This window comes from Rhea pennata, chromosome 7 (assembly GCF_028389875.1).
Source record: "Rhea pennata isolate bPtePen1 chromosome 7, bPtePen1.pri, whole genome shotgun sequence".
NCBI classification, from domain to species: domain Eukaryota; kingdom Metazoa; phylum Chordata; class Aves; order Rheiformes; family Rheidae; genus Rhea; species Rhea pennata.
In genome coordinates this window covers 13,443,431-13,468,960 of record NC_084669.1, presented here as the reverse complement: position 1 = coordinate 13,468,960, position 25,530 = coordinate 13,443,431, and the positions used below count along the sequence as shown (strand labels likewise).

General features: G+C 37.3%; 1 protein-coding gene across 1 annotated transcript in view; it reads left to right on the top strand.

The window, feature by feature from the left end:
- Nucleotides 1-25,530, top strand: part of CFAP58 (cilia and flagella associated protein 58) — a 59,587-nt gene that overhangs the window by 17,301 nt on the left and 16,756 nt on the right. Inside the window, exons 8-15 of the mRNA XM_062580261.1 lie at nucleotides 194-276; nucleotides 1,417-1,608; nucleotides 5,952-6,113; nucleotides 9,182-9,328; nucleotides 12,888-13,028; nucleotides 13,387-13,610; nucleotides 15,717-15,828; nucleotides 18,162-18,266. Of these exons, the coding sequence (XP_062436245.1) occupies nucleotides 194-276; nucleotides 1,417-1,608; nucleotides 5,952-6,113; nucleotides 9,182-9,328; nucleotides 12,888-13,028; nucleotides 13,387-13,610; nucleotides 15,717-15,828; nucleotides 18,162-18,266 (1,166 nt within the window). The remainder of the gene's footprint in view (nucleotides 1-193; nucleotides 277-1,416; nucleotides 1,609-5,951; nucleotides 6,114-9,181; nucleotides 9,329-12,887; nucleotides 13,029-13,386; nucleotides 13,611-15,716; nucleotides 15,829-18,161; nucleotides 18,267-25,530) is intronic.

Sequence of the window (25,530 nt, the reverse complement as noted above, 5' to 3'; positions counted from 1 at the left end):
TAATCACTGTACCTGAGTTCTAAATATCCAAATAAGCTTTAACATCATTAGCTGATACCTGAGTCTGCGAAACTTTATCAGAGCTAATTGAACTGGTCATTTATCATTAAGGTTTTTTAAAAAGTCCACTAGGCGTTTCTGTATTTTTACCAGTTTGAACCCAGGACTGATATTCTTTCTTTCTTGTCCCTAGAATTGGAGGCTGCTAAAAAGCAGGCAGAGATTGACAAGAAAGCTATAGATGAGCTTGTGAGGGAAAGGGACATATTAAACAAGGTGAGCTTACTTTGGTAATACTGGTAAGTAGATCTCTTGCCTTGAGAATGAAATGTCTGTTGTTTAAACCCTCACAGAGAAACACTTGTGTGGTAGAATAAATAACATTCTGAGTCAGACGTGGATTTCCTTAACTGGATGCTTATACTCCTTTTTTTCTGTGCATTGAAATGGTATCAGTACTCACAAGCACAAAAGAGATTTCGAAGTTTTAACATACCAGGGAGTTCAAAAGTGATACATCTATTCACCTTTATTGTGAATCTGTCATTTGATATGCTGAGTTGATTACTTCTCTGCTTTTATTCACTGTAGCATGTGAAGTTTAATATTAACTTAGGCAAATTGAGATGGTGCTAGTAAAAACCCAAAATGCTGGTACATCAGATACCTGCTTGTCAGGCTGTGTTAATTCTAACCCTTCCTTTTAAGTCCTTTTCTGATACTGATCATTTTTGATCAGTCAAGGTTCTAGTGTTATGTAATAGTGTCTCATGTTTGTGGGCACTCCTAAAGTGGGAATCTGATAAATCTAGTGCTAAAAGATGATTTCTGAGTTGCACCATTTAGTACAGGTTCATTGTCCTGCACCTTGACTCTAGCAGGGACTCAGATTTTGGAGAGAGAAAATAACTAATGTGTAGTTTGGAAATAAATTTTAAAGAGGGACCAGAAGACTGATTTTTGTAAAGATGTTATCTCAGTGTTCTCTCTTTAATCCCTATGCACATCTTCTAAGCAAAATTTACTTAATTTACAGTCTGAACCCACTATTTAGGAAATACAAAGGATGAATATTTGAGCTCATTTGTTATTTTACTGGCTATTGGCATGTTTTACAGTCTAAATGCCTTGCAGCTGACAAGGTTTGTCCAATCCGTCATTATATCCTCTTGTTAACAATCCTATCTATTTTTCTGTAAAGCAGACAGTAGTTTTTTAGCTTCAAATCACAAGCAGCACTGCCAATAGCAGTTCAGTTAAAAGTTTTTATCATATTTGAGGCCCAAGTATTTCAACTGAGCAAATTAGGTAAGGGATGATAACAGTGGGAATTCCCAGACAGTATCTTTTTTGCCATAGTAGTGGCACTGTTGCTTTTGCAGCTTGGGAGTCATTATTTTGTGGTCTCCTCTGCAGAACTTAGTCAAGGCTACTGGTGCCACTCAAAAGCAGATGAATTTGGTGAAGCTCCATGAACAGTCCAAAAGGAACTTGGAAGAAGAAATCCAGAATTATAAGAATGAAGCTCAGAAACGAAGGAAGATTATCTACCAGTTGGAGAAGGAGAGAGACTGTTACATCAATGAAGCAGGCGAACTCAAACAGAAGGTAGGAACAGTTTTTTGTGCAAGTAGTTCTTGCCTCTCTTACTCTCACAGGTGTAAAAATCATATGTTAGTTTCCTTGCATGCCAGCAAGGGGAAGCTTATATCAGTTGTCTTCAGACAAATTACAAAGATTTCCAATTCTCAGTGTGTAGTGCCCTGTACTGTGTTTCAGGTCTCTCTGGGGGACCTCACTGATGGGTGTATGTTCTGTGAGAGGCTTGAGTATGGCCACATGTTTATCTTATTCACCTGTCATTTGGGAAATGAAACTAGGGTCAGTGTTTAAACCAAGGCCTCTGCCTTCGTATGGCTGAGTCCCACAAACCTCTTGTATACAGTTAGAACTTACTCTTTGTTTTTGCTGTTTCATCTGCAAAGGGCCTTATCTTGCATGGTGCTGGTGTCCTCAAATTCCCTTGAAGCCATTGGGAGCTCTCAGTGCTCAGCATCTTCATAAGTGACTAAGCATTTTGAAGGACTAATTCCAATATGGGTAAAACATCAGCTACCTCTGAACATATTCAGTTTAGTCAGCAAAACAGAGGTTTTCATCTGCAGAAAAACAGATGAACCTGCATAAGGTTTGTGTTGCCCGCTGCCTATTATTATGTAAAACTTTATTCCTGAAGGTATGCTCAAGAGTATGATTGTAACATATTCCATTAATTGCTCAAGATTGTATTGAAGGGCCCTCCAAGAAATTCATTGATTTACTAGGATTAGCTTTCAGGCTGTTTCAGCTCGCAAGTTATTTGCTGTCTTCTTACTTTATAATTACCTTTTGCAACTTAGTGTGACCAGGGGCTTTTAAATTGTTTTTGAATGATACACGCTGCCTTTTCTGGGTTACTTTGTGTCATTTCCTTGGAATAATATTCCATGAAAGTGAGATTTGTCTTTGTTGCAAAGTCATATTTTGCATCTTTCCCTCATACTGCATCTAATAATATAGATATGAGTTAAGATCTCTGTAAACTAGAGCTGGGCAGTAATTCATAACACTCAGAATTGCAAGACTATTGCTTTCAGTTCTGATTAGAGTTGCTCGCAATATTTTGAGGGCGAAAATGACACGTTTGCTTGTTTTCTTTTTCTCTTTTTTGTTCTGCCACTTTGGTGCAATTTTTCTGACAATTATACAAGGCAGAGCCTCAGTAAATAGGCTGTGACACTTGAGCTGTTTGTAGAATGATGCCTGCTTTGAGATTTCAAATTTCCAAAGGAGTTTCATGCTTCTGCAGTTCACTAAAGGGGCAAATCCTGATTCAACTTGTAGGTGAAGAGCAGAAGGAGTAATACTGAGCAGGGAGCATGTGAAACAGTAATCTTGTTTCTGCAGAGTTGTTCAATATGAAATTACTCATTGTTTAGAAGAATAAAACAGGGGAAAAGGGGTAAAAAGAGGCGAGAGAATCAGAATTACTATATCCATGAAATGATACTTAGGTTCACTGTTTGATCCCTTCAGCTGTGTAACTTGACAAACTGTGCAAAGCTTACATAATACAGGAACCATTTGACAACTGGTGAAGAGTGGCTACTGATGGACAGTGATTATAGAAGCAGTCAAGGCTCTTCCATCACCTTTTACCACCTAGGAGAAATAAGCAGCCTCCAAAGGAGCTCAGTGTGCACCTTCTAAATTGTGAAATTGCTGGTAAAGAACCAAATCCATATATGTTGAAGGACTTTTGGGGACTCTAACAAGGCAGATGAGGCCATGCTGGCTCTGAAAGCTGTTTATTTAAGGCATGATTGAATCTATAAAGCTGCAGAATACCTCTTTCAAAAACCTTCATTTATTCCTGAGTAACTGATAAATAGGGTCAGCAAAGTTATATCCACAGTGGTAAAGGATTTGAATGGTGAGAAGTCATGCTAGACTTACCGTTCCAGTTATTGGCCTGATGGATTGACTGCTCACTTGTACCATTTTTAAGTCAGTGTTCTTGTTCGGTAGTGTTACTTTGAGATTAATCAGCACAAATGAGAGCAAAATCTGCCTATTCACTCCTGCTTGTGTGGCATATATTACTCATCTACAAGTGTTAGTAAAATACTCCTTTTTTTCACTTGGAATTCTTAGATTATGAAATCTTAATTTTCTGTGGCAGGTTTAGGCTGTTGGAAAACAAACAGTCAAGCATGCACTTCAGTCTCACCTGAAGCGTTCCCTGACCGTGCCTTATGAGAAGGCGCAAAAACAGTCTCAGAAACACTGCTTTTCAAAAAAAGACATTTTAAATTTAACATGTCCAGGAAAATTCAGGAACAAATTCCCTTTTTTTAATATGCATCATTTCTGGGAAAACCTAATGCTCAACAGGCATACCATTAAGACAATGGGCAAGACTTTCCAGAATGGTTAAATAAAGGTAAGCAAATAAGTACAGTACTGTTACTGAGTTCTTGGCTAGATTCACTGCGCTAACTAGGTAACAAACAGTAGAATGTGGTTAAGCACACAGACAAAAAATATGAGGCTACAGAAGAGAACTGAATATTTTATATTTTCTGCTGAACTTTGGCAACTCACTACAATATCTGAGAGGTACAGTGTGCCATCAACTCAATCAGAATAGGGGATGCTCAGCGTCTCACAGGACTGCTGTGTAGGGAAACATTGCATGCATCTTTTCTGTATTTATAAAAGAGAATTATTTGAGTTAAATCACTTCTGAAAAAGCAGAGTCAGCATCCAGTGTATGAGCATCAACTTGGAAAACCTGGTCCATACGCTTATTGCACTTATATTGCACCAAATCCAAGTTAAAGAGATACAAATGCAGTGACCTACTTTCAAATCTTGCTCCAGCTTATATGATCATCATAGTGCAGATTGAAAACATGCCTTATCGATTTCTTCTCTCTGCTGTTACTACTGGCAGCTTGTTTTAACAGAAAAAGAAAGGCGGGAATAGGTTATAAACTGGGATTGTGTTTTTGTATTGCACTGTAAGCAGTTCCTGGGATCCTCTGCAGTCAGCTACAAATGCACTGGAATTGTATTCCTGCTGCTTTAATAAAACTTTCTGTATTTAGCTGTCACTTGTCTTCCAAGTATTTGGAGGTACCTGATAGAATAATCAATTAATTAAGCTCCTGCCCCATAGCTAGACCTCTCAAGACTTTACTGTACTGCTTAGAGCAAAGGACAACTTTGCCAACTGCAAACTTTGCAGTTATTGACTATCTGATGTAAACACTACTATATTCTTTTGCTTTGACATATGGGTATAAATCTCAAGACAAACTGTTACCTTCAGAGAGGTTCTCTCTCCCACATTTTGTCCATATGATTCATCAGCTTTTTTTTTTTTAACACTTTGATCTTTTTGCTGGCTTTAAGGATGGCTTGCTTTCTCTCTCATACAGTGAACCTGAAAAATGATGCCCCTGACAGATGTGCTTCATATATATTTTTTTAAATTATTTTCTTTCTTTGTAATGTTGAATTCCAGTTGAATACTGCTTGTTTTTGCTCCTTGGTTAACAACTTTATACAGCAGGGTGAAAGATATTACTTTAAAAAAAAAGCATATTAAGAAGCCCATCATAATGATTGGCAACTATTTGTTTTTTTCACTCCTTTAATATAGTAATTCTTATTCTTATGGTGGTAATGGTAACTTTTTAATAAAGGCATCTATGAAATTTTCTACTTTCATTTTTTGACAATGCATCTTCTCTCTACAGTCTATTCTCCAACATTCTTTTTAACTCATCTCACTTCATTGCTTCCAGTCCTTCATGGAAGCCATTAATGGTGATTTCCTAATTATTTAGATCAAGTATAAGTTTAATTAACTGAGTCTCTTATTTTAATTATGTATCAACTGTTTGTGATCATCAGCAGTTTGTGACCAGGTGTTAGTTGAGTTGTTAGCATTTAACTGCACTTTCCATGGGAGGAATACATGCAGGACTTCTTGGAAAATTATATGCATTTTTATCCTTTCAATCATGCAGTTGATATCCAAAACAACATACAGAATCTGACTTTGCTTTATAAGTGACTTAAAGCTTTTCCCGATGAATGCTGTTTACATTGACTTTTTTGAATCTGCTTACTTGCTGTATTTTCATGGCTTATTTTTAAATTAACTCTGCACATCTATAAATTTTATTCTTGAATAAAACCTTCGGTTGTGTTAAAGTCTTCCCCCAAATAAGCTATCCAGAAAGGTTAAACTTGTACTAGGACTGTAGTGATTTTAGCTATAGCTACACCTTTTTGATCACAGGGATTTGAAGTCACCTTAGATAAAAATCACAAACTCAATCTCATCCTAATAATATTGTGATGATGATTTAATCGTGTTCATTTCCTTCTTTTCACTCCAGGTCCTCCAGCACCTGAAAGATATTGAAGTGCGGGAAATGCAGATCTGTGACTATGAGAAGAAAATAGAAGAATCTGAGATTAAATTAAAACAGCAACAAAACCGGTGTGAAGCTGTGAGAACAGAGAGGAATCTGTACAGTAAAAATCTTATCGAAGCTAAGGTAGAAGAAAGCTTTTTTTCCTTGCAATTCTTTCACTGTTATTGTTTTCTTTTTAATCTAATCTAAATTGATTGAAAGAAAAACTCACTAGGTAAAGTGCAGAATCAGTTTCTGCATTCCTGTGTGTTTTGGGGGAATTAATATTTTAGGTCCCTGACAATTTGCCTGGACAGTGTCTCTTTGGACTGGAAACTGGAATTCACAACCATCATGTGGCAATATGCCTTCTACAAACCAGGCATAAGGATCATGATACACTGGAGCTATAGATTCATAATGCTCTATCAGAGAAGAAACTTCTTTTCCCTCCTGACTCTACTCTGTCCCTTTAGGATTAGTCTGTGTGTATGGGATTGCCTCCTTTGCCCTATATGCATATACACATTACTGTGAGTCATGAGTTAGAAAGCAGAGGGAAAACTTTCTGGGCTGAAGTAGAATTTTCTGACAGAACTAAATGCTTCCCTCCAGCTCATTCCTTTCAGGGATTGTCATTTTCTTCAGATAATGATTCTCTCTATTATTTTTTCCTTAGGGATCTCAATAACAATACTAGAGGAAGAGGATAAAATCACTTAAGAATACACTCTGTTATTCTGATGTAAAAAGCTAAAACATTACATGAATTCCATTGTAATTGACAGGGACTGGGACTTTGGATAGCTCTGATTTATAGCCTTGGGTTATTTGAGAATAAGGGTTTATAATGTAAATGTGTACAGTAGTTTTCAAATTTATACTCTAGTTTGAAAAGGCAGCAGAATGGAGGTGTTTTGCTTGAGAAGCAGATAGGAATGAACAGTCTGAGTTCCTGTCCTACTCGCTGCTTGATTTGATTAGGAAAGAACGCATATGCCATTTATGTGGAATGACTCTTACTACCTCTTGTCAGTGGAAGTTTTATTAGGGTTCTCACTGTTCCCAAACAATCTCTCAGCTAAAATAAGGCTGAATAACTGCAAAACTGATTTTAAAATTTTTAACATACTGCAAAACTTTGTTTATTTATGAAGAAGTGGCAGGTATGTGCTGAGTTGAAAAATGAAGGAATGAACTCTTTAGCTCATTTTGTAACTTATAAGGCTTTGCATGTTTTGTGTATATACATAGTGCTTACAGGAACTTGTTCATGATTTTGGTCATTAGAAGCTGTTATTTTGACTTTAATAGTACCTGATTTATAATGAAAGCTTTGTAGAAAACCCTGTGTGAGAAGATAGCTGGGTCCAAAAGATCTTTTGGGCTATGCTCACACCACATTATATATAGCAATGAAAAAATGGCCATTCATAGTTCAGTAACATGCCAGCCAGCCATGAAAGAAAAAAAAAAAAGAATGGGAGGTTGTGTTAAAAACTATGCTAAATAATTTTTTTCTTTTGTGAAGTAAAACAAATTTGCACAAGCTTGTTCAGATAAAGCAAAATATAGGTAGTACGTGATCACTTAATATGAAAAGGCTGCTGTTGCCCTGCCTGTATTGCTAGTGGCCCCAAGCCACCATAATCTTCAGCTCTGTAAAATTTCAAGAAAAAGACATGTTGGCAGACCTTAAACCTGACGCTTTCATCCTTTGGGTTTCTTTTGGCATTAGGAGCTTATTTGTTTAAGCAAGTTGATTAGGAAACCTATTTGAAAAAATTGTGTGTTCTTCTTATTCTTCAATGAATACAGAAATAGGACTGTATTTGAGTATGTATCTGGGCGCTAGATTTTAAATATCTTTTTGTCCTTTCATAGTATTGGATAGGTTTATAGGCTGTCCAACAAAGATTGCTTTCAATATGACCTTTACACTTACAGGAGTGACTGAACATGCAAACAGATGGGCCCAGCAGTATATTTGTTACATACGTTTCTGGTTCATTTAATTGACTGTATTTGGGCCAAAAAAGTGTGGAATCCGCAGATTTTGTTTTTGAGGGATATTAAGCTATCCACTACAAATCAGTAGCGCAGTGTTAGTTTCTCAGTACTATTTGTGGAGAGTACCATAACTCATGATTTTAATTTTGTTAAGTATTTCATGCAAGAAAACGTTGCTCGCTTATCGAGTAAATCCAAATTTGTGATGGACAGTGCTGAAAGGGATTTAAGCTAACCTGATTTTGTACTGAAGAATAATGTATTCACACAAATGGTTATGATGTCTTCTCTGTGAGGCAGTGGCCTCTGGCAGAGGAGTAGTAGTTTTGAAAGCTGCTTCTGCTAGATCTTTAAGAGCTGTCTGTTTGTGCATTGAATTTGTTAGCTTCCATTTCATGTCACAATCCATATAATCACTGGAATCAGTCGAAAAAGTTTTAGCGTTATGCTGGCAGGCACCTTTGTGCTCTGAGTAGAAATAGTCTCAGTGACCTGCAGTGTTATCTGGCCTATTGCTCTATGGTTTAAGCCTGAAGTATGTGCTAAGTATTCCCACGTCAGGGACTTTTCTATTTCTGAACACAGTCTTTCCTCTAAAATGCAAGGTAGAATGTAAAGGATGGCAAAATGAGTATAGGGATTTGCTACACTCACTTGCACACAGGTAGGTATCTTGCACATGGGTACTTTCATTTGCACGAAACCAGCTTCTCCCCAAACATCTGTGCAGAGCTGTACATAAATGTTTAGAAAAACACACTGCTAAAACATAAAAACAGATGAATAGGATCAGAATATTGTTATTAATTTGGATTGACTGCTAGTTCTTATTATATGATTGGTACATTAAAAGAAATGTCTTATTATACTCATTGTTAATGGTCATTATTATTGTCAATATGCCCTTTAAAGGCCTTTTTACTGCAATGTCATGCTAACATAAACAGCAAATTATCAATTAATGAAATTATTTTATTCTTTTTGAGTTAGAAAGTAATGTCTTGTGGTATGTACAGCATAACTGCTCTCAAGCCCTGTGGTCATGTTTTCTGATGTCAAAATAACCTGAACCTAAGCCCAAAGTTTCTTTTCTTTTCTTTTTCTTTTCTTTTCTTTTCTTTTCTTTTCTTTTCTTTTCTTTTCTTTTCTTTTCTTTTCTTTTCTTTTTAATCCCTCTTTGTGATCACTTTCTATGCTATTAGGATGAGATAGCAGAAATGAAGAAAAAGCTGAAAACTATGACACATCAGGTGGATCAGCTAAAAGAGGAGATAACAGCCAAAGAAGCAGCCCTTGTGAAAGCACATCTAGAACATCAGCGAACAGAGAGGGAGAAGGAATCATTGAAGGTCAGAGCCCTTACACATACACCTTCTTACAAAGGATGGTTTCCAGGACTCTGGGAAAGAAGCAACGTGACTGCACAGACTGCATCATATTCTTAGTCTGTGGCAGTTGCTTTGTAGTATTTATAAAATTATTCTGTAATTGAAGCACAAACTCGCACTATCCTTTAGAGATATTAGTTAAACAAATCTTGAATGTATCTGACAAATTTCATCTCTGCCAATAATTAAAGTCAGGAAGGTCCTGGGTTAGCTGTTGGAGTCTTTAATTTTCTTTGGAGAACTGAAAGTTCCATTTTGCCTGCAGAAATGTGGATTTTGGGGGTAGTCTGATTGTAGCACTTCTTAATATACCCCTTTAAAATTCCAGTTTTCCTCTTTTTAACCTTTTCTCTCTTCTGCTTTTAAGTGCTAACTCCATTATGCTGTATTTCACAACCCTGTATTTCTGTGTGACTAGAAAGCATTAATCTCTTGGGAGTTAGGTAGTATCTTCTGGTAGGTACACAGAAAGAAAGTTGTTTTACTATTGTGTATCATATAAAGAAACAAAAATCTGTTTTAAATCAGAGGAAATCTGAGTATATGCTCTGTTTCTTTTTTTCCGCACTGGCTTCAGCTTCTCCTTGGATAAGCTATTAGATTTGTGTTGATATCTTAACCCAATTTGCTGATCTCTCCAAAGGTTTGAGGAGTTAGAGTGTCCATAGCAGCTCATTTTTCTCTTCACTTAGCAGTAGAAAAAACCCAAGAACAGCGAACAAACCAACCTCTCAAAACCCAACAATCCCCAGCCACTTTCCACAATGTTTTCTTTTGTCAATTTTTTGCTATGCTCCAATTACTCCTCAAGTTTTCAGCCCCTCTCAGCACAGTACAGTTATGACAAGATGTCAATAGAGCTTTGTAAAAAGGTGATAAATTTAGGTTCTTCTACTTGATCTTTCTCAGAGTTGTTTCATCAGTGATGGAGAAGTCAAACAGTGTCTCATTTTCTGTGTGCAGCTTTCTGCCTTAACTTGTCCCCAATTCAGTCTCATCACTTCAGAATTGTCTGCCAGCACTTTGACAAACACATGATTGTTACATGCTTTACTCACTCAATTATTCACTAGTAGGTATGTCCATGGATTGACATCACATTAGTGACTAGCTTCAGGGCATTGTGGTCTTTTACCTGAGTGTCTCTGCCGAATACTAAAGCAGAGGAGAATACAAAGAGGGAACTGATTGGCACAGGCACCAAAGAACCCAATTATTTGTGTAGCAAGCCAGCTTCAATTTGTCGCAGTTGCACTGATGTGAAGGAAGCAAGCTGTTCCTGGGAAATCAGTTTAAAGGACGTGCTAAAGCACAGAGGACTGAGGAATGAGATTGTATACACACTGGGTTTATGCTTGGCTTAGCTGGTGTAAGTGTCTTAAAATGTGTAATCATGGTAAGTGAAACATCCAAACTCCATTAAAACCAGTACAATGCTATCTTTTGGTTTCATTTGACCACAATACAGGTTTGCAGATCAGGCTAGTTTGGCATAACACCCAAATGTTGAAAAGTATGAATCTGAAAGTTCTAAGAAATGTGGTCCTCCAGGTTTCAGCAACTGTCAAAGGTTTTCTGTATATTTTGTGTTCATGGATGTGAGATTTTTTTTTAGCATTTTCCAGAAATCTGAATGTAAAACCTTTGAGTTATTATTTCAACGTTCTGTATTCAGTCCCGGTTATACCTACACTTAGCTACATACATGTACATTTACCTACATACCTATTTAACCTACATACCTATTTATATTTACCTACCTAATGCATTTTACTTCCTACCTCTTGAATAAAGACAAAAACCCATTTGGTTTTCTGAATACTTCAAAACCTAAACAACTATTTGATTTGAATTTGTTCTGAGACGTTGGCATGGATCCCATATGGATTCTTCTTTCTTGCTGAATGTTCTTCAGTTCTTACAAACCCTCTGAACTAACTTCAAGTGAGCTGTGCTGATTTACAGGAGCTTCAGACCTGTCCCTTTTTTTCTGCTTATATAGTAACTGTGTGTATATTCTTTTCCTTTTCCTTTTCCTAATGTACAGAGAGACTGGTACTATATGTAGTTTTTAGCATCACTAATTTCACTCAGATTCCTGTTAGTTTGTGGGGCCCTTGTGTAGCTATAAGTATTTATATTCTTTACTGTACAAGACAGTTGAGATTTATATTAACTTAATGCATTCCACTGAGATTTGTTTATATCGGTGTTTACTGCCAACATCTAATGCCACATCTTGTTTGCAACTCATATTTTTTGTGACATAAGGAGAACATAGAATTTTAATATATTAAAAAAAATCATCCAGCAATGCCAAATGCATGAGCAGTTTTACATTTGTAGACAGCTTTTGCACACTGTTGATTGCATTTCAATATGAAGTGGCTTGCATTTTTGTTCGGCTGATGGATTCTGATGAACATCCAACACTGAGTAAGAGAGATATGACTGTTGTACATATGGGAAAATGAGAGTTTTATTAAAGAAAACAAGAGTGGAACAAGGTATTTTATTATGACAGTGGAACTGTTTCTGGCTTGAATCATTGTTTTTTGCAGATGCAGCCTTCATCACAGCTTCATTCTTTCTGCATTGGGTGATGCTCTTTCTCAAAAAGCAGCTTGAACATCACCCTTTATGAGAGTCAGAGTTGTGGCAGTTTTTCTTTTGTTTATCTCAAGAGTTAAAAGTTTTTATATCTATGTTGACTAGTTCCATCTTGACAGTAGCTAATTGCCTAGCAATGATGGAAACCCTAATAATCCAAAAGGACCTTATTTTTCTCCAAATAACATCTCTTGAATTTTAGAGTTCATGACAATAAGTTAGAATTACTGGGCAAATTCCAATCTAAGTTTAATTTAGTGTGAGTACAAACACTGTTACACTGTATTACTTCTCCTTTGCTTAGACATAGCCCCTTTTTTCCCAGTCGTCTTCTTCCACCCTCCAAACTAAAAATTGCTAAAGCTGTTTAATTTTTCTCTTCCATACCTGGTTGCTATCTTCTCCCCCAATCTGGTATTCCAGTCTGAAGCCTGTTCTGAGTTGACGCTAATTAGTATTATATATTATAAATTGTTATTCTCTCCAGCTAGGGCAGCTACCTTTCTCACATCCTAGCCTGTCTTTGAACTCGTCTCTACTAGCTTTTCATGATAGAGTGTCATCAACTGTGTGGAAAAACTTTGCAAATATGATCTCTTTAATTTTTATTTGTTTTTATTATATGAAGTACATTTGAATTACAACTTGAGCCATCATCACAGATAAAAATCCTTCCAATTTCTCTTGTGTATAACACAACAGCATAAAAATACTATTTACAGCATTTCTTTATGGGTTTTCATGCTTGCTTATCTTAGTGATTTGTTCTCAGAAACAAGCAAAATATGTATCTCTCAGAGAACTAAATAAATGTATGAGGTTATATTTAAATCCTGACCCTTAATCTCAGGTTTATATAATGGGAAATTGTTACTAGGCACAGGTTACTTATATTCTTTTACTCCCTCAGGCCGAACTGCTTAAGATGAAACAACAAGCTGTAGAGACCAAACACTTTATAGAAAAACAGGAGGCGGAAGAGAGAAAGCTCCTGAAAATTATTGCTGAGGCCGATGCTGAGAGGCTGAAGCAAAAGAAGGAATTTGACCAGGTAAGAATCTTTAATTTGACTTTTCCAACACACTACATCAGTCTTCTATCCCTTGTTCCTCCAACATATTTTTTAAGGACTAGATCCTCAGCTACTGTAATCATGATGCTACTAAATCTTCATAGTTCTATTGAAATAAAAATGTTAAAATTCTGGAATGAATGGAATAATGTAGTTTACACTGCAGGTGACTGAACTGTTATAGGTGAAGCTGTAAGTCCTTGCCAATCTTTCTTTCATTAATGACAGTGAAACCTCTTAATGCAAATGCTTTTGACTGATGAAGATATGGTCACAACACATTGGGATTGCACTGAGGAACTGTAATTGAGTTTATTGCTTTGCACTGAGTCCTTAGGTTATCAGCGAGAGAGATATCCTAGGATCCCAGCTTGTTCGGCGCAATGATGAGCTGGCTCTGCTCTATGAAAAGATCAAAATCCAGCAGTCCATCTTAAACAAGGGAGAGACCCAGTACCGACAGAGAATGGAAGACATCCGGCTCCTCAAGCTGGAGATTAAAAAACTTCGGCGTGAGAAGGGAATACTTGGCAAGAGTGTAGCTAACGTGGAGGAACTCAGGTAGAAAAACTGACTGAATACATTCCGTAATGACTGCAGCTGTGGTGCTGCATTTGAGACAGACGAGAGAACTTGTTTCATGCATGGTAAAGGTATATATCTTATATATATACATATATATATGTATACCGATATACATACATCACCGATATATATCAGATATATATCAACAAATATTATACCTTGGAGAAGAGGATTATATGAGCTTACCTCAAACACAGACTGGTTTAAATTCATGAACAAAGTGATCAGTGATTAAGAGAATTAAAAAATAAGGAGGAGGAAAAAAGGGAAAAAAAAGACATCTTGGTCAAAGCTGAAATAGTTTCCACATTTCACCTTGTAACGTGAGTTACTAGCTACAGAACCAACATGACAGACAGCAGCAGAAAAAGTGTTCATAGTTCAGTGACCTACTTAGTGGTACCTAGGGCCCACATTAGTGAAACTGCTTTTTATTAGGCAATTCTCAGAGGAGGGGGAACACTTGACATATTTATAACACACCCCTGCACGTTTTCAGAGCTCTCTCCTTTGAGATTTATATGTAGACTTACTCTCTGAGAGAGATTTAGTTAAATTTTCATTGAAGGTTGTGTTTCTTTAGAACAGAATTTTAATAGCTCCAGACTGATTTATCTCCTCCTACTCTGACTTAATGCTTCCCTTCTTTTTTTAACCTTCCCATACCTGAAGCATATTCTTTGCTGCCAGGAAACTATTTCCATTTTCTGTAGAATGAGTCTTGGTTTGTAAGGAGAGTCAGTTATGTTTTCAGCAGATAACTGTCAAACTAATTGTATATAGCCATCAGTTTTGGGTGAGATTTTTAGCTGAACTATATCAGTGTAATTCTGTGACTTTCACTAGAGCAAGTTAACCTCAGTTGATGGCCAGCCCCACTGACTCCAGTGAAGTTATGCCAGTCTGATTTGGGGTAACAGAAAATAGAACTTGGCATGAAACATTAGCACTTGCAGTTCTCGTTGACTGACTGCAAACAGGAATAGTATTTGAACTTGCTGCCCAAAAGCACTCAGCGGAAAGCCTGTTACTGTATTGAGACTCAGTGACGGTATTGAAGTATAGTGCGATGCATGCCATGATGGGTGGATCAATTCTTGCTAACTACATCAGCAAGCCCATACTTTAATGAAGTCCAAAACCATCATGAAAACTGCCTGTCGAAAGAGTCTATTTATCACTTGTGCTTCTAATTAGCTTTCTTGGTTTGCCAACTGGAAACATATTTTTTTCCATTTCTACAACCTTGTCCAACCTCACAGTAAAAAAAAAGGTCTTTTTCTGACTAGTGAGCTAAATTCAACTGGGAGCTTGGAGGGAAAAGGCTCAGTGGGTGATTAGGCACATGGTGATCATTGCCTCCATTTTACTTCAGGTTTGGAGAACTTACAGGATCCAACCACAGAAGTGATGAGGATTAGACTCTTGGAAAATATGTTGTTCTTTTCTCTCTTCCATAGGAAGGCGTGGGAATGCCTATATCAAAGCGTATACGCTATCAAAGCGTATTTGGGCTGCTCATTTACTTTTAATTTCAGCAACAAATCACCCCTGACATCCCTTGAGGAGAGATAGTAAAAGAAATCAAACTTGGGTTCTCCAGAGAATACTGTCCATCTGACTTAGGTCCTGGAGTGTGTTTGATTCACTGAGCTATATAGATTGAAATACTTCTTTCAAACACACCTTTAAGATTCAATACAGAGGTAACAGGGCATGACACTGTGACTGTGGTTTGTAGGTTAGTTTAAATGAATTAACTGCCCCTTTTGGCTTAATACACATGGAGAAATTTAGGCAGAGACATCCAGGAGGCTGTGAAGTAGATTCTCTAGGAATTCCTGAACAATCTCTTTTTTAAGTTATTGTTACTAAAGTGAGTCAAGCAGTCTAACTGTGTTATATTATGGCACCAAACATGTAGTGTTATTGGTGTCAATGGTTGATTACAAGAGTCTTTTTGCCAGTGCTATAGTGCATAAGGGAATGGATTGTTAAGCTTTCTATTAATACCTTGTTCAAATTGGTGTGCTTTTTTGTGCTTTGTTTGTTTGTTTGTTTTTGTTTTATTCTGGTCTTAAGACAGGAGGTTTATCACATGCAGAAGGAACTTTTAAGGGAACGGACTCGGTGCAGAGCTTTGGAAGAAGAACTGGAGAATCCCCTGAATGTTCACAGATGGAGAAAATTAGAGGTGATGTTTCAGCATTTCAGGTTCCCAAAGCCCGTATTTCTAAATCAATGACACAGCACAAGCCTATTTATTTTACTGTTATGAAAATTATGTGGAGGAGCAGACAACTGAAATTTCCATAGTACCAATAGAGTGGTTAACTGCTGAATGGTTTTCTTTTACAATGCAATCAGTGTTATTTTTGTGTCACTTTCTGAATGAAAAATTGCAGAGGGATTTTCAAAGAGCTAAAAGGAATAAGAATGCATAAGGTGAATTTAGAAGGAGGTGATTCCTTAACATGGATGAAAAGAAAGAGGGTGATAGGGGAAAAGTATAATCCTATCCTCACCAATTAGGGAGCATTTTATGGGAAAAAAGACAAGATTAGAAAGGGTCATTGAGCAGGTTGAGTGGGGAATAAATAGACATAACTCAAAAAGACAAGATGCATCTGTGTTACGTGCTTCCATACAAACAGTGATGGACAAAGATAACCATTCTGGGTAATAGGAGGTCAACTGTTACCTAAAACAGTATATCTAAATCTTCACATTTTTCATACCTGCTAAATGAAGGGGAAAAAGAATAAATTTATCAAGCATAGACCAAATATATGATCATCACTTGGCATCACTGGATATTTTCAAAGCAAGTCAGAGCTAGCTAAGATCTCTCTCTTGCATGGATCATGGATCTCTGATCTGATGCCTGGGTTACTTAGCTGCCCTGGTAAATAAGTGATAACATTCTAGTCCCTGCAGAAGCACAGCTGAATATTTTTGCTGTACTTACTAGCATGATAGTTAATTTCTGATCTTTCTAAACTGAGCTTAAGGCTGAACTGTGTGCTGGACTTTTCTCATGGAGAGGAGATAAAATACAGGATGCTGAACTGGGTTAACGACATCTAGGTACAATCTCCAGCAGCTCCAGATAACAATGGGCCAGTCAAAAATCCAGTGTTAGAAGAATGAGGGTACTGAGAGACTGATAATGGGAAATGAAGTCTTTTCATTCAGGTCACTGGTTTATATTTGGAACATGGGAAGGCTAGCAGATGGCAAAATCCATGTGAAATGATCCTGATAGGGTTTTGGTTCAATTCCTAATGAACAAGCATCCTCATATCACTACAGTTGTCACAGGCTGGCAGTATGTTTGGGCACCACTATAGAAAGATCAAGGACTGAATGGGTCATGGAGACTGAACTAATTTTTAGCCTGTTTTCTCAGGGAGTGATGCTATGTCATGTACGTGCATCTGTATTTATGGGTCCCGGTTACACTTGAATTGATTAGCTAATTCAGATGAAACATGGCAGAGGATAGCATGTTCCTTTTAAGTTCAAGAAAATGTGCAGTGAGCGGGACTTTACTGGAACCTTTATTGAGGGATAAACTGCAATGTGAGTTTAATCCTTATGAGCCACCAAAGAAACTATGTGGGAGAGAGGTGTCTTCCCCCTGAATGGGGAAGAGCTTCAGTCACAGTTTGCTCTTCATTAGACAATAGAGGATACAGTAAGAAGATACAAAGTGATGGGAAGGCAAGCTTTGCTGGGCTGCTTCTCGCAGAATTGCAGTTTGTTCCTTAGAGGTTCCTTCAGATACTAACGTGTAACAAAAGAAGGAAAAAGGGAGGAGAGAGAGACATGTACTAGCTTCTGGACCATATAGAGGGTGCAGATAGAGAGCAGCAGTATAGTGGCTACAGTCCGTCCCCTTTTAAAACATTTAATGCTATTGAAGAATAAGATGCCACAAATATGAAGACTTTAAGGCCTCACGGTAATTTGTCCATGTACTTCCACAATTTGTTCCTCTTAGCTTCTGCACTGGTCCCCAAAGACTCTATTGCAGTTACTCTTTTTTTGGTTCGAGAAAAAAATCTCCCTCTCCTAAATACTTACTTGACACTGTATGTATGAATTTTTTGAAACACTATGTGGCACTTGCATTGTTCCATATGTGTCAGTCAAGGTTTCCACTAAAAATGATACATTAATCTTCTTCTTCTTCCCTTCCATGTGGTTCTCCCAACCTTTGCTTGTTTGGGGATTAAACTCCTAAAGATTCCTAATTACATTGATTGTTTTGAAAAGGATTCTCAAGATTAATAGTGTAAGCATGAATTTACTGTGACTGATGTTCAGAAGGGAAAGATTCCAGGTTCAGGATTGCGTGTACACATGCCTTTTCCAAACAACTTACCTTTTGGTTGGATAAAAGAAAAAAACCCAACAACTCATTTTTTATTTGTCACTTTTGGACACTTAGGGTTTTCATTTGCAAGCAAGAAACATCAACTTTCAATGTATGATTTTTGATACTGCTTTACTCTTCTTGTCTAGGCTAGTGACCCAAGTACCTATGAACTGATCCAGAAAATACAGAGACTGCAGAAGCAGCTTATCAGCAAGACAGGTGAAGTGATAGAAAAAGAATTGCTCCTTCAGGTACTGCAGCATCATTAGTTTAGTGTATCTTATTAACATATTTGATTTACCCTGCATTCTCTGCCTGCTCAGATATGCTTCCAAAATGTTTAGATGCCTGATCTTTCCCTGATTTTCTTTTGCATGCTCCTTAGGTTGCTTTAGATGGCAGCACTGACTCACTGAAAAAGAACAAATAGCATCTGATTAGTTGATTTTTATACCGTGGTTACTGATACTTGGATAACTCTGCAAAATAAAATTAAAGGCTTGTTTTAGTTTATTCATGACATAGATTAGTTTTCAAGTCAGTGTTAAATTTTTTTAACAGGCTTTTTTTGTCCTTTTTATCTTGTCTATTACTACTTGGACATGAAGGAAGATCCCTGTTTGATTTCATTTCTGCTTAGTTTGGCATTTGGCAGAAAGAATGCTATAGTTTGTGTGGTTTAGATATGTTGTCTGAACCATATTTGACCTCAAGATCTTTGTGTTGAACTTTGCTGAAAAATAATTATTGTGATAGCTTATCTTTTTTCCTCTTCCAATGAGATTTATATTTTAGATTCAAGGAGACTATATTCCTGTGGTGCAAATTTTGTTATCAAATATAATAAAAAAGACTGTCTTTGGGCTTCTGGCTGAACGTGTCAAACAGGGAATTTGTCTCCTTCTCCGTATTTGCTTTAGGGATAGCCAGATTTTGTGTTTAGCAGCTGTAAGTATGACTTGAATGTCTTGGTTTTAAATACCCAAGTATGACCTGAAGTGTAGAATATGACCTGAAGCTCATTCTGAATTGAGAAGGAAGCTCAGCAGATGCTGTTGAGGCAGTGTTTGTCTCTCTTTCTTTATTGTTTTGTAGGAAAAATAGATCTACAATTTCTTTTGAAGATAATGTACAGTGTATTGTTATGCCTTTCTTGGAAAAATGTAATCTTTACTACATAGTATGGAAATCATGTTATAATGGTGTCAGTAAAATAGTTCATTAGCTTAAGCAAAATGTATCAAAAACAACTTCAAATTTTTTGTTCTTTATCTATACCAATTGTCTCTGTGAGATTTCTATATAGTCTCTATTGCTTTTCCTTCCTTATCCTTGTACTCTCATTTAGCTATTATCCCTTATTTAAAAGTGAAGTGAGGTACAGTGATACTAAGTTGCCTGCCTGTGTTTGAAGCTATGTTACTGTGTAACCATTGGCACAATCTTTCCGTCTATGCAGCAATCTTTTCTATAGCAATGCTTTTTTATTAATTTCTTAGACTAAAGCCAGAGTTTGGCTGTGTGAGATTTAAGTATCAAATCTAGAATTGTTAATAAGATCCTTTGTGTTCTTAATTCAGGCAAAAGTGCTGAAATGAAGTTCTTTCTCAGAGAGACAGAAAGTGAAGAAAAGGCCAGAAATGCCACTCTCTGCCTTCTGTTAAGTGTATACAGGCTTCACTCTCAAAATTTCTGAGCTCTTTTCTGAATTATCACAGTGTTTTTGGAGTCATGCACAAAGATTGAGATAGGGCTCTTTTGCAGAGAGAGTGGGTAAGGAGAGGTAACCAGAGATGGAGAAGTCCCTCTGACTCGCTTCCTCAAGGACAGTATGTCCTACTGGATAGGTCTTTGGCCAAGACCTCTGAAGATCAGGGCACTGTCTGAGCTTCTTCTACTAGGTGGCAGAATAACTGTGGACAAGTCGTTTTGTTTTTCTTTGCATTGGTTTTCCTATATACATGTTACACTTGCTTTATAAAGCATTTTCACGTCCACTTTAAGAAAAAAAACTTACTGGAAACTTATCACACTGATGCTATCATATTCCCAACTCTGGTGAGAGAGAGAGGCTGAGAAATCTTTCCAGCAGCAGGAAAGGGAGTAAAAGCTCCTTTAGTGTAACACTCTGAAAGTGTTACTTTCTGGAGGGAACTGAATGCACCAAGAGGATTACTTCACCAGGTCTGGTTTTGATCTGCATACCCATAAGGGGTACAGAGTAGGGCTTGATCCTGAGGAAAATTAACAATTTTAGTAAACAGAATCAATTTATCCCTTATTTTTGGAAATTTTTATTTTTCTCCCCTCAATATAATTGCCCTTGCTTGGTGAGTTTGCTCTCTGGCCAATGTAACACCCAGTGTATAGCGCAGCCCTCCTCTGTAAGGTCTGATCATTCATTTTTCATTAATTTTGATAGATCCTTTTGTGCTTAAAGACATTTGACACCTTGCCATCTTTTGTTATTTTTCTGAATTGTCATAGCCTCCCAGTGACTGGTCTACTGAGGCTAGAAGGAATGAAATCTTTTCCTTTTTGATTCCTGTCACCAAAAGAATTTTTTTTTTTTTTTAATGCTACTGTGGGTTTGTGGGAGGTGATAACATGGAAATATGTGGATCCCTTTGCACTGGAGCTGTAACAATTGTGGGCCAACTCTCTGCTTCCAAATGGAGGAGGGTTTTTTTTTATGGGTCTCTCCTGGTAGTCTGTTAAATTCAGTGCAGTTTCTAATCCCGTGCAGAGGCATGGGAATTGCTTACAACTTTGCCTGTTCCTAGTTAGTGTAACCTCTCCTGTATTCAGAGTCACAGATTGTAGGAGCTTAGGGATATAAAGTTATTAGTTCAGACAACTGCTGCTTTCTGCATGTTGTATTTGCTTGCATGTGTCACACATCTTCACTCCCACTCCTCATCCACATTTTGTCCTGAGACAAGAGCACAGTCATTACGCATGTCTGTTCTAAAACCACCTTAATCTCTTGTTTGCTATACATAACAGCTTTTATGTGTGTGGCCATTATGCTGGCAAAAAGGATATTTGTTGTAAGTGAAGCCTGTGAATGTCTGTGTCTATGATTTCTCTATGTGCGGATTATGTGGCTTAAAAAAATGTGGAAAAAGCTATGTGGATTGGATATTATTGAATGTTAAAAACACCTTTGGAATTTTGAAATAACCTATGTCTGGAAATGATTGAGCCCAGTGTCAGCAACCTGCAGTTCCATTTGTAGGGTGTTCACCTTGCTCCGTCCTCACACAGAGCCATAATGTTTATGTAAGAAAAATAAGTTCTCTTTGTATCATATGTATTGTAGCTTTGTCTTCTGACTGTTACTTCAGTCTTTCTTACAAATAATCCTTTAAAAAGCTGATATATACAGGGTATATTTTAGGATGAGATGGGCCTGTAAAAGGAATTTTTTGCTAAGTAAGGATCTCAGTATATGGATTCATGTAGAAAAGCATCTATCTACTTATTTCACCTGCTCCTGATGTGTGTTTGATCCTATCCTTTTCAGTTAGCTTTTTCACTATTTCTCACCTGTTAGTTCTTTTAAAATGATGCAGCAGCAAAAGCACCCTAGAATCCATGCTATATGATTAAAAGAATGATTCGCTACATTTCAGTCAGAAAATTTAGATTGCTGACAGTAGTCTATCCAGGAGGAACCCAGCTTGACTCTAAAATCCCAGACAAAAACATCTTTCTTAACCTGTCAGCAGGGCACGTTTTTTATATTAGACACTTGCTGAGATATATTGAATATGCAACATGATGAATGATTTTTTTTAGAATGACTTTTGGAATTGAACACTTAAAGGTGTAGGAAGTTATCCCTCATTTTATACATTATTAACTCTTTCTTTGGTTCTGATTTATATGTATCCTATAGCCATAGCACATTACGCTATAGTCTGTTGGCTCTCATACACCAAGCAAGGTTGGACATCCTGGAAGCAGGAGGTCAAACTTTCTCCTCTAACGTGGGTCATTCTCACAGTTGAGAGCTGCTGTGTTGATGAAAAAAAGCTGCTTTAAAAATCAGATCCAAAACCAAGGTCTTGAATGCTTATGGCTAATAAAGATCCAGTGGCATTTTTGCCAGGCATAGGAAATGTTATTTCAGGGTTAGCCGACTTCCAAGTTTCAGTCATTACCTTCCATCTGAATTTGAGGCTTTAAAACATACAGCATTCTTTGGTTCTCTTCTACGCCACTGAATAATACTGCAGTGCTTTGTGAAGAAATATGCCGTGTGTTAAGCAAGGGATTTCAATGATGGGTGAAGGTCTTTGTGAACACATGTGGTATAAGCAATGTTTTGGATATTTGGAGGCACAATATGTTTTATAGCCATAAGGTATAATTATTAATAAACAGAAGTGCTCGACTGAGCAAATCTTGGAAAAAAACAAATAAAAAGAAAAAAGATACTTGCTCACTTTGTATGTGGGGCAAATCCCTCATGTGACTGGAGCTCCATTGCCTAATGAACAGTGATGTGCAGTAAATTCTCAGCATAACTGTATTACCTTGTTAGGATTATGATTAGTGTGGCTTTAGAAAATTACCCCATTAAAAACGAATTATACACTGCTTTATTTGTTTCATATTTAGTTCTTTCTCTTCAAAGCAAACTCCTCAATTTGATTTTATGTCTCACTGAATGGAATTTTATTCAACTACGTGTCTCAGCATAGATAACAGTGAGAAGATTCACATTTTATGTCAGTTACCTCAGATGTCAGTCATCTCTGAAGACAGGTCATAAACGTAAAAGAGACACAGGCAACCAAGATTGTTTAGGGAGGGGGGAAGGAGACAACGGCAGAGGGAGAAAGGATAGAGCTATAAGTTTTGTGGTGACAATTACAATATCCCACCACCTGTGTCTCATTTAACCCTTGCATGCAGTAGTGAAAGTATTGTTCTTCTATATACATCATTTTTTATTCAATATTTTTTTAAGTTGTGAACAATTGAAGGCCAGGACTGAGGAGTCAGGATGTCATCTTGCAAGGCTGTTAGCATCCTGAGACCATCATTTCAGAGTGCAAGGGCAAAAGGCGTGATTAGCTCATATATCTGATTCAGAGATTACAGGCCAGGTAACACCCATATGTCCTTGGACTGAGGCAAGCTTTTTAGCAACGTTTTAATCCCCACTCAAAGAACTGAAGGTCCCACTCTGACAGAGAGCAGGAGAGGCAGAGGGGATGCTACTGTCACTGGCATAAATAGCAGAAATTCATTTCAAGTATTGCAAGATATAGGGAAAAGAGAGTGAAAGAAACTTTCTCTGTGACCTTGGGCAAGTTACTTAGCTTTTGCACGCCTCTACTCAGGCAAAAAGGGAATTAAAGCATTTCCACATTTCTAATAGTATGTGAATGAGCATATTGAAAGTTGAGATATGATTCAATGCAGTAGTAACAAATGTCAGCTGAACAGATGTCAAAATAGGCAGATGTTTTATTTTGATTTTGCAACTTGGTAGTAGATCTGTTCTATTCAGTTTGAGGTGCCTGTTGCTGTAGCATCTGAATAGATACATGTCTATATTTCTCAGAGCTAATACTATAGTTTCATAAAGAAATCTGCTTTAGAGCAACGTGGTGCCAGGTGAGTTTACAGGTGCATACTGAAGTCAAAGAACCCTTCTCCTAAGTAAGGGAGGTGCCATAGGATTTATTTCCGTGTGTTTATTGTATAAAAATTGTCTGTCCATTTACTATATAAAATACTGTTTTTTCAATTTTATATTGCTTTTCTCTGCATAGTTCATGAGAGCCTAGCCCTCCTGCAAATCCCTTCTTTCCCTAGCTTGGCAGTTTCATGAAGCATGCTTCTGCTAGGTTCTTCACTGCTGTCACGGTGCTGAACGTAGCTTCCATTATACAGCCCGTAATACGGAGAAGTCTGGTCAAATGTGAGTAAGAGATTTTTTTGACAGACAGCCTGCTAGGGAAAGTCTACTTGAATATTTTGGGGGAATATGCACCTATTATCTGTCTTTATTTTGGTATTCTTAAGGTCTAGTTCAGTTTTATTTTAGGTATTATCATTACAACTTCAACATGGTTGAGATTTAATTTACTCTCTCAAAGCTGGCATTCATCTATTTCAGGTGCCAAGTATAGATTCTACTCAGAGTTAAGACAAAACCTACTTTATATGTTACACATGGGTTAGATAATCTGAGTTGGAGATTTTTTTGTCAGAATTGTCTATTTTCATAAAAATAACTGCAATTCTCTTCAGGAAACAAATGACTATAGAGTTCTTAACAGTCTCTTTTGACCTGCCCATTATTGTTTCTCTGCTGTTTTGCCTTTAGAGAGATTTTAGTAGAGGTAGTTTGGGAGACAGCTTTGTATGCACTGAAATTTACAGGTTAACTGTAAAATCCACTGCCAAAATATGATCCTTTCTATACTGCTCCTTTATTATTTATGTATAAATTCGGCCTTTTGAAGGGATTTTTCCATCCAAAAATGAAAAAAAAAAAAAAAGGTTTTCTTTTTGGCCTTTTATACATTAGTAGGACTGGGCTCTTTTCTACCTCTATTTCCTGGAGGATTTGACTTCCTCTAGAAGCCCTGGATTAGTGCTCTATCTTGAGGCTGAAGCCAGCAGTTTTCTCAGCCCTCAATTACAGGGGTGAGTATGTTGAGCTTTTAGGCCTTTTCTACACTTAAAACTACCATTCCTGCTGGCAAAAAAGTCCTTTTTCTGGTTTAGCTTACACCAACTCCTGAATGAAATAAACTATGTCGGCAGAAGACTTTCCTGCCAGTATCATTGCATCTAATTGCATAGCCAAGTAGCTGGCATAGCCATGTCAGCACAAAAAGTCACACCACTCACTGAGAAAGCTAAGCTGGCAAAACTTTTAACCATTGATCAAATGATTCCTGACATAAAAAAAGCAGAAAAATGCCTTCCTCTCCTTATAAAAAACACAAAGTGGTGTTATGCATCTTAGGGAGGAGGAGAGAGAGAGAACAAACAGCACCTGATGGAGCATAATTTTTGAGTTTATGACTCCAGTTCACAGCTGGTGGAAAAAATACAGAATTGAGGAGTACAGTGGGGACTCAGGCCCAACACTTACTTTTTGGTTTTCAGCTGGATATGAATCCTAAAGCAGAAATTTACTTCCCCAATGGCAGACAGAGATATGCAGTAGTGTATCAAAGGCACACTGTAAGAATTACCTTGATTCAGCATTGGACTCTGAGAAGAATCAGTGTTCCTCCTTCAAATGAAAGAATAATGTGGTCCCATGAACTCTGGCTGTAGCCCAGTTCTAACTGGTGACCAACAGCAAATATCTAATTGCCATTAAGATATTTCGATGTACTGAGCTAGTGCCGTCAAATTAATTTGCCTTGGATCTGATGTGAACTGGAGTCTCCAATGCAGTATGAAGTGGCGTATGGAGGTACTTCATGCACTGAGTCATCCTTCAGGAGTACTTTTTAAGGTTATTTCCTTCTTGTGACG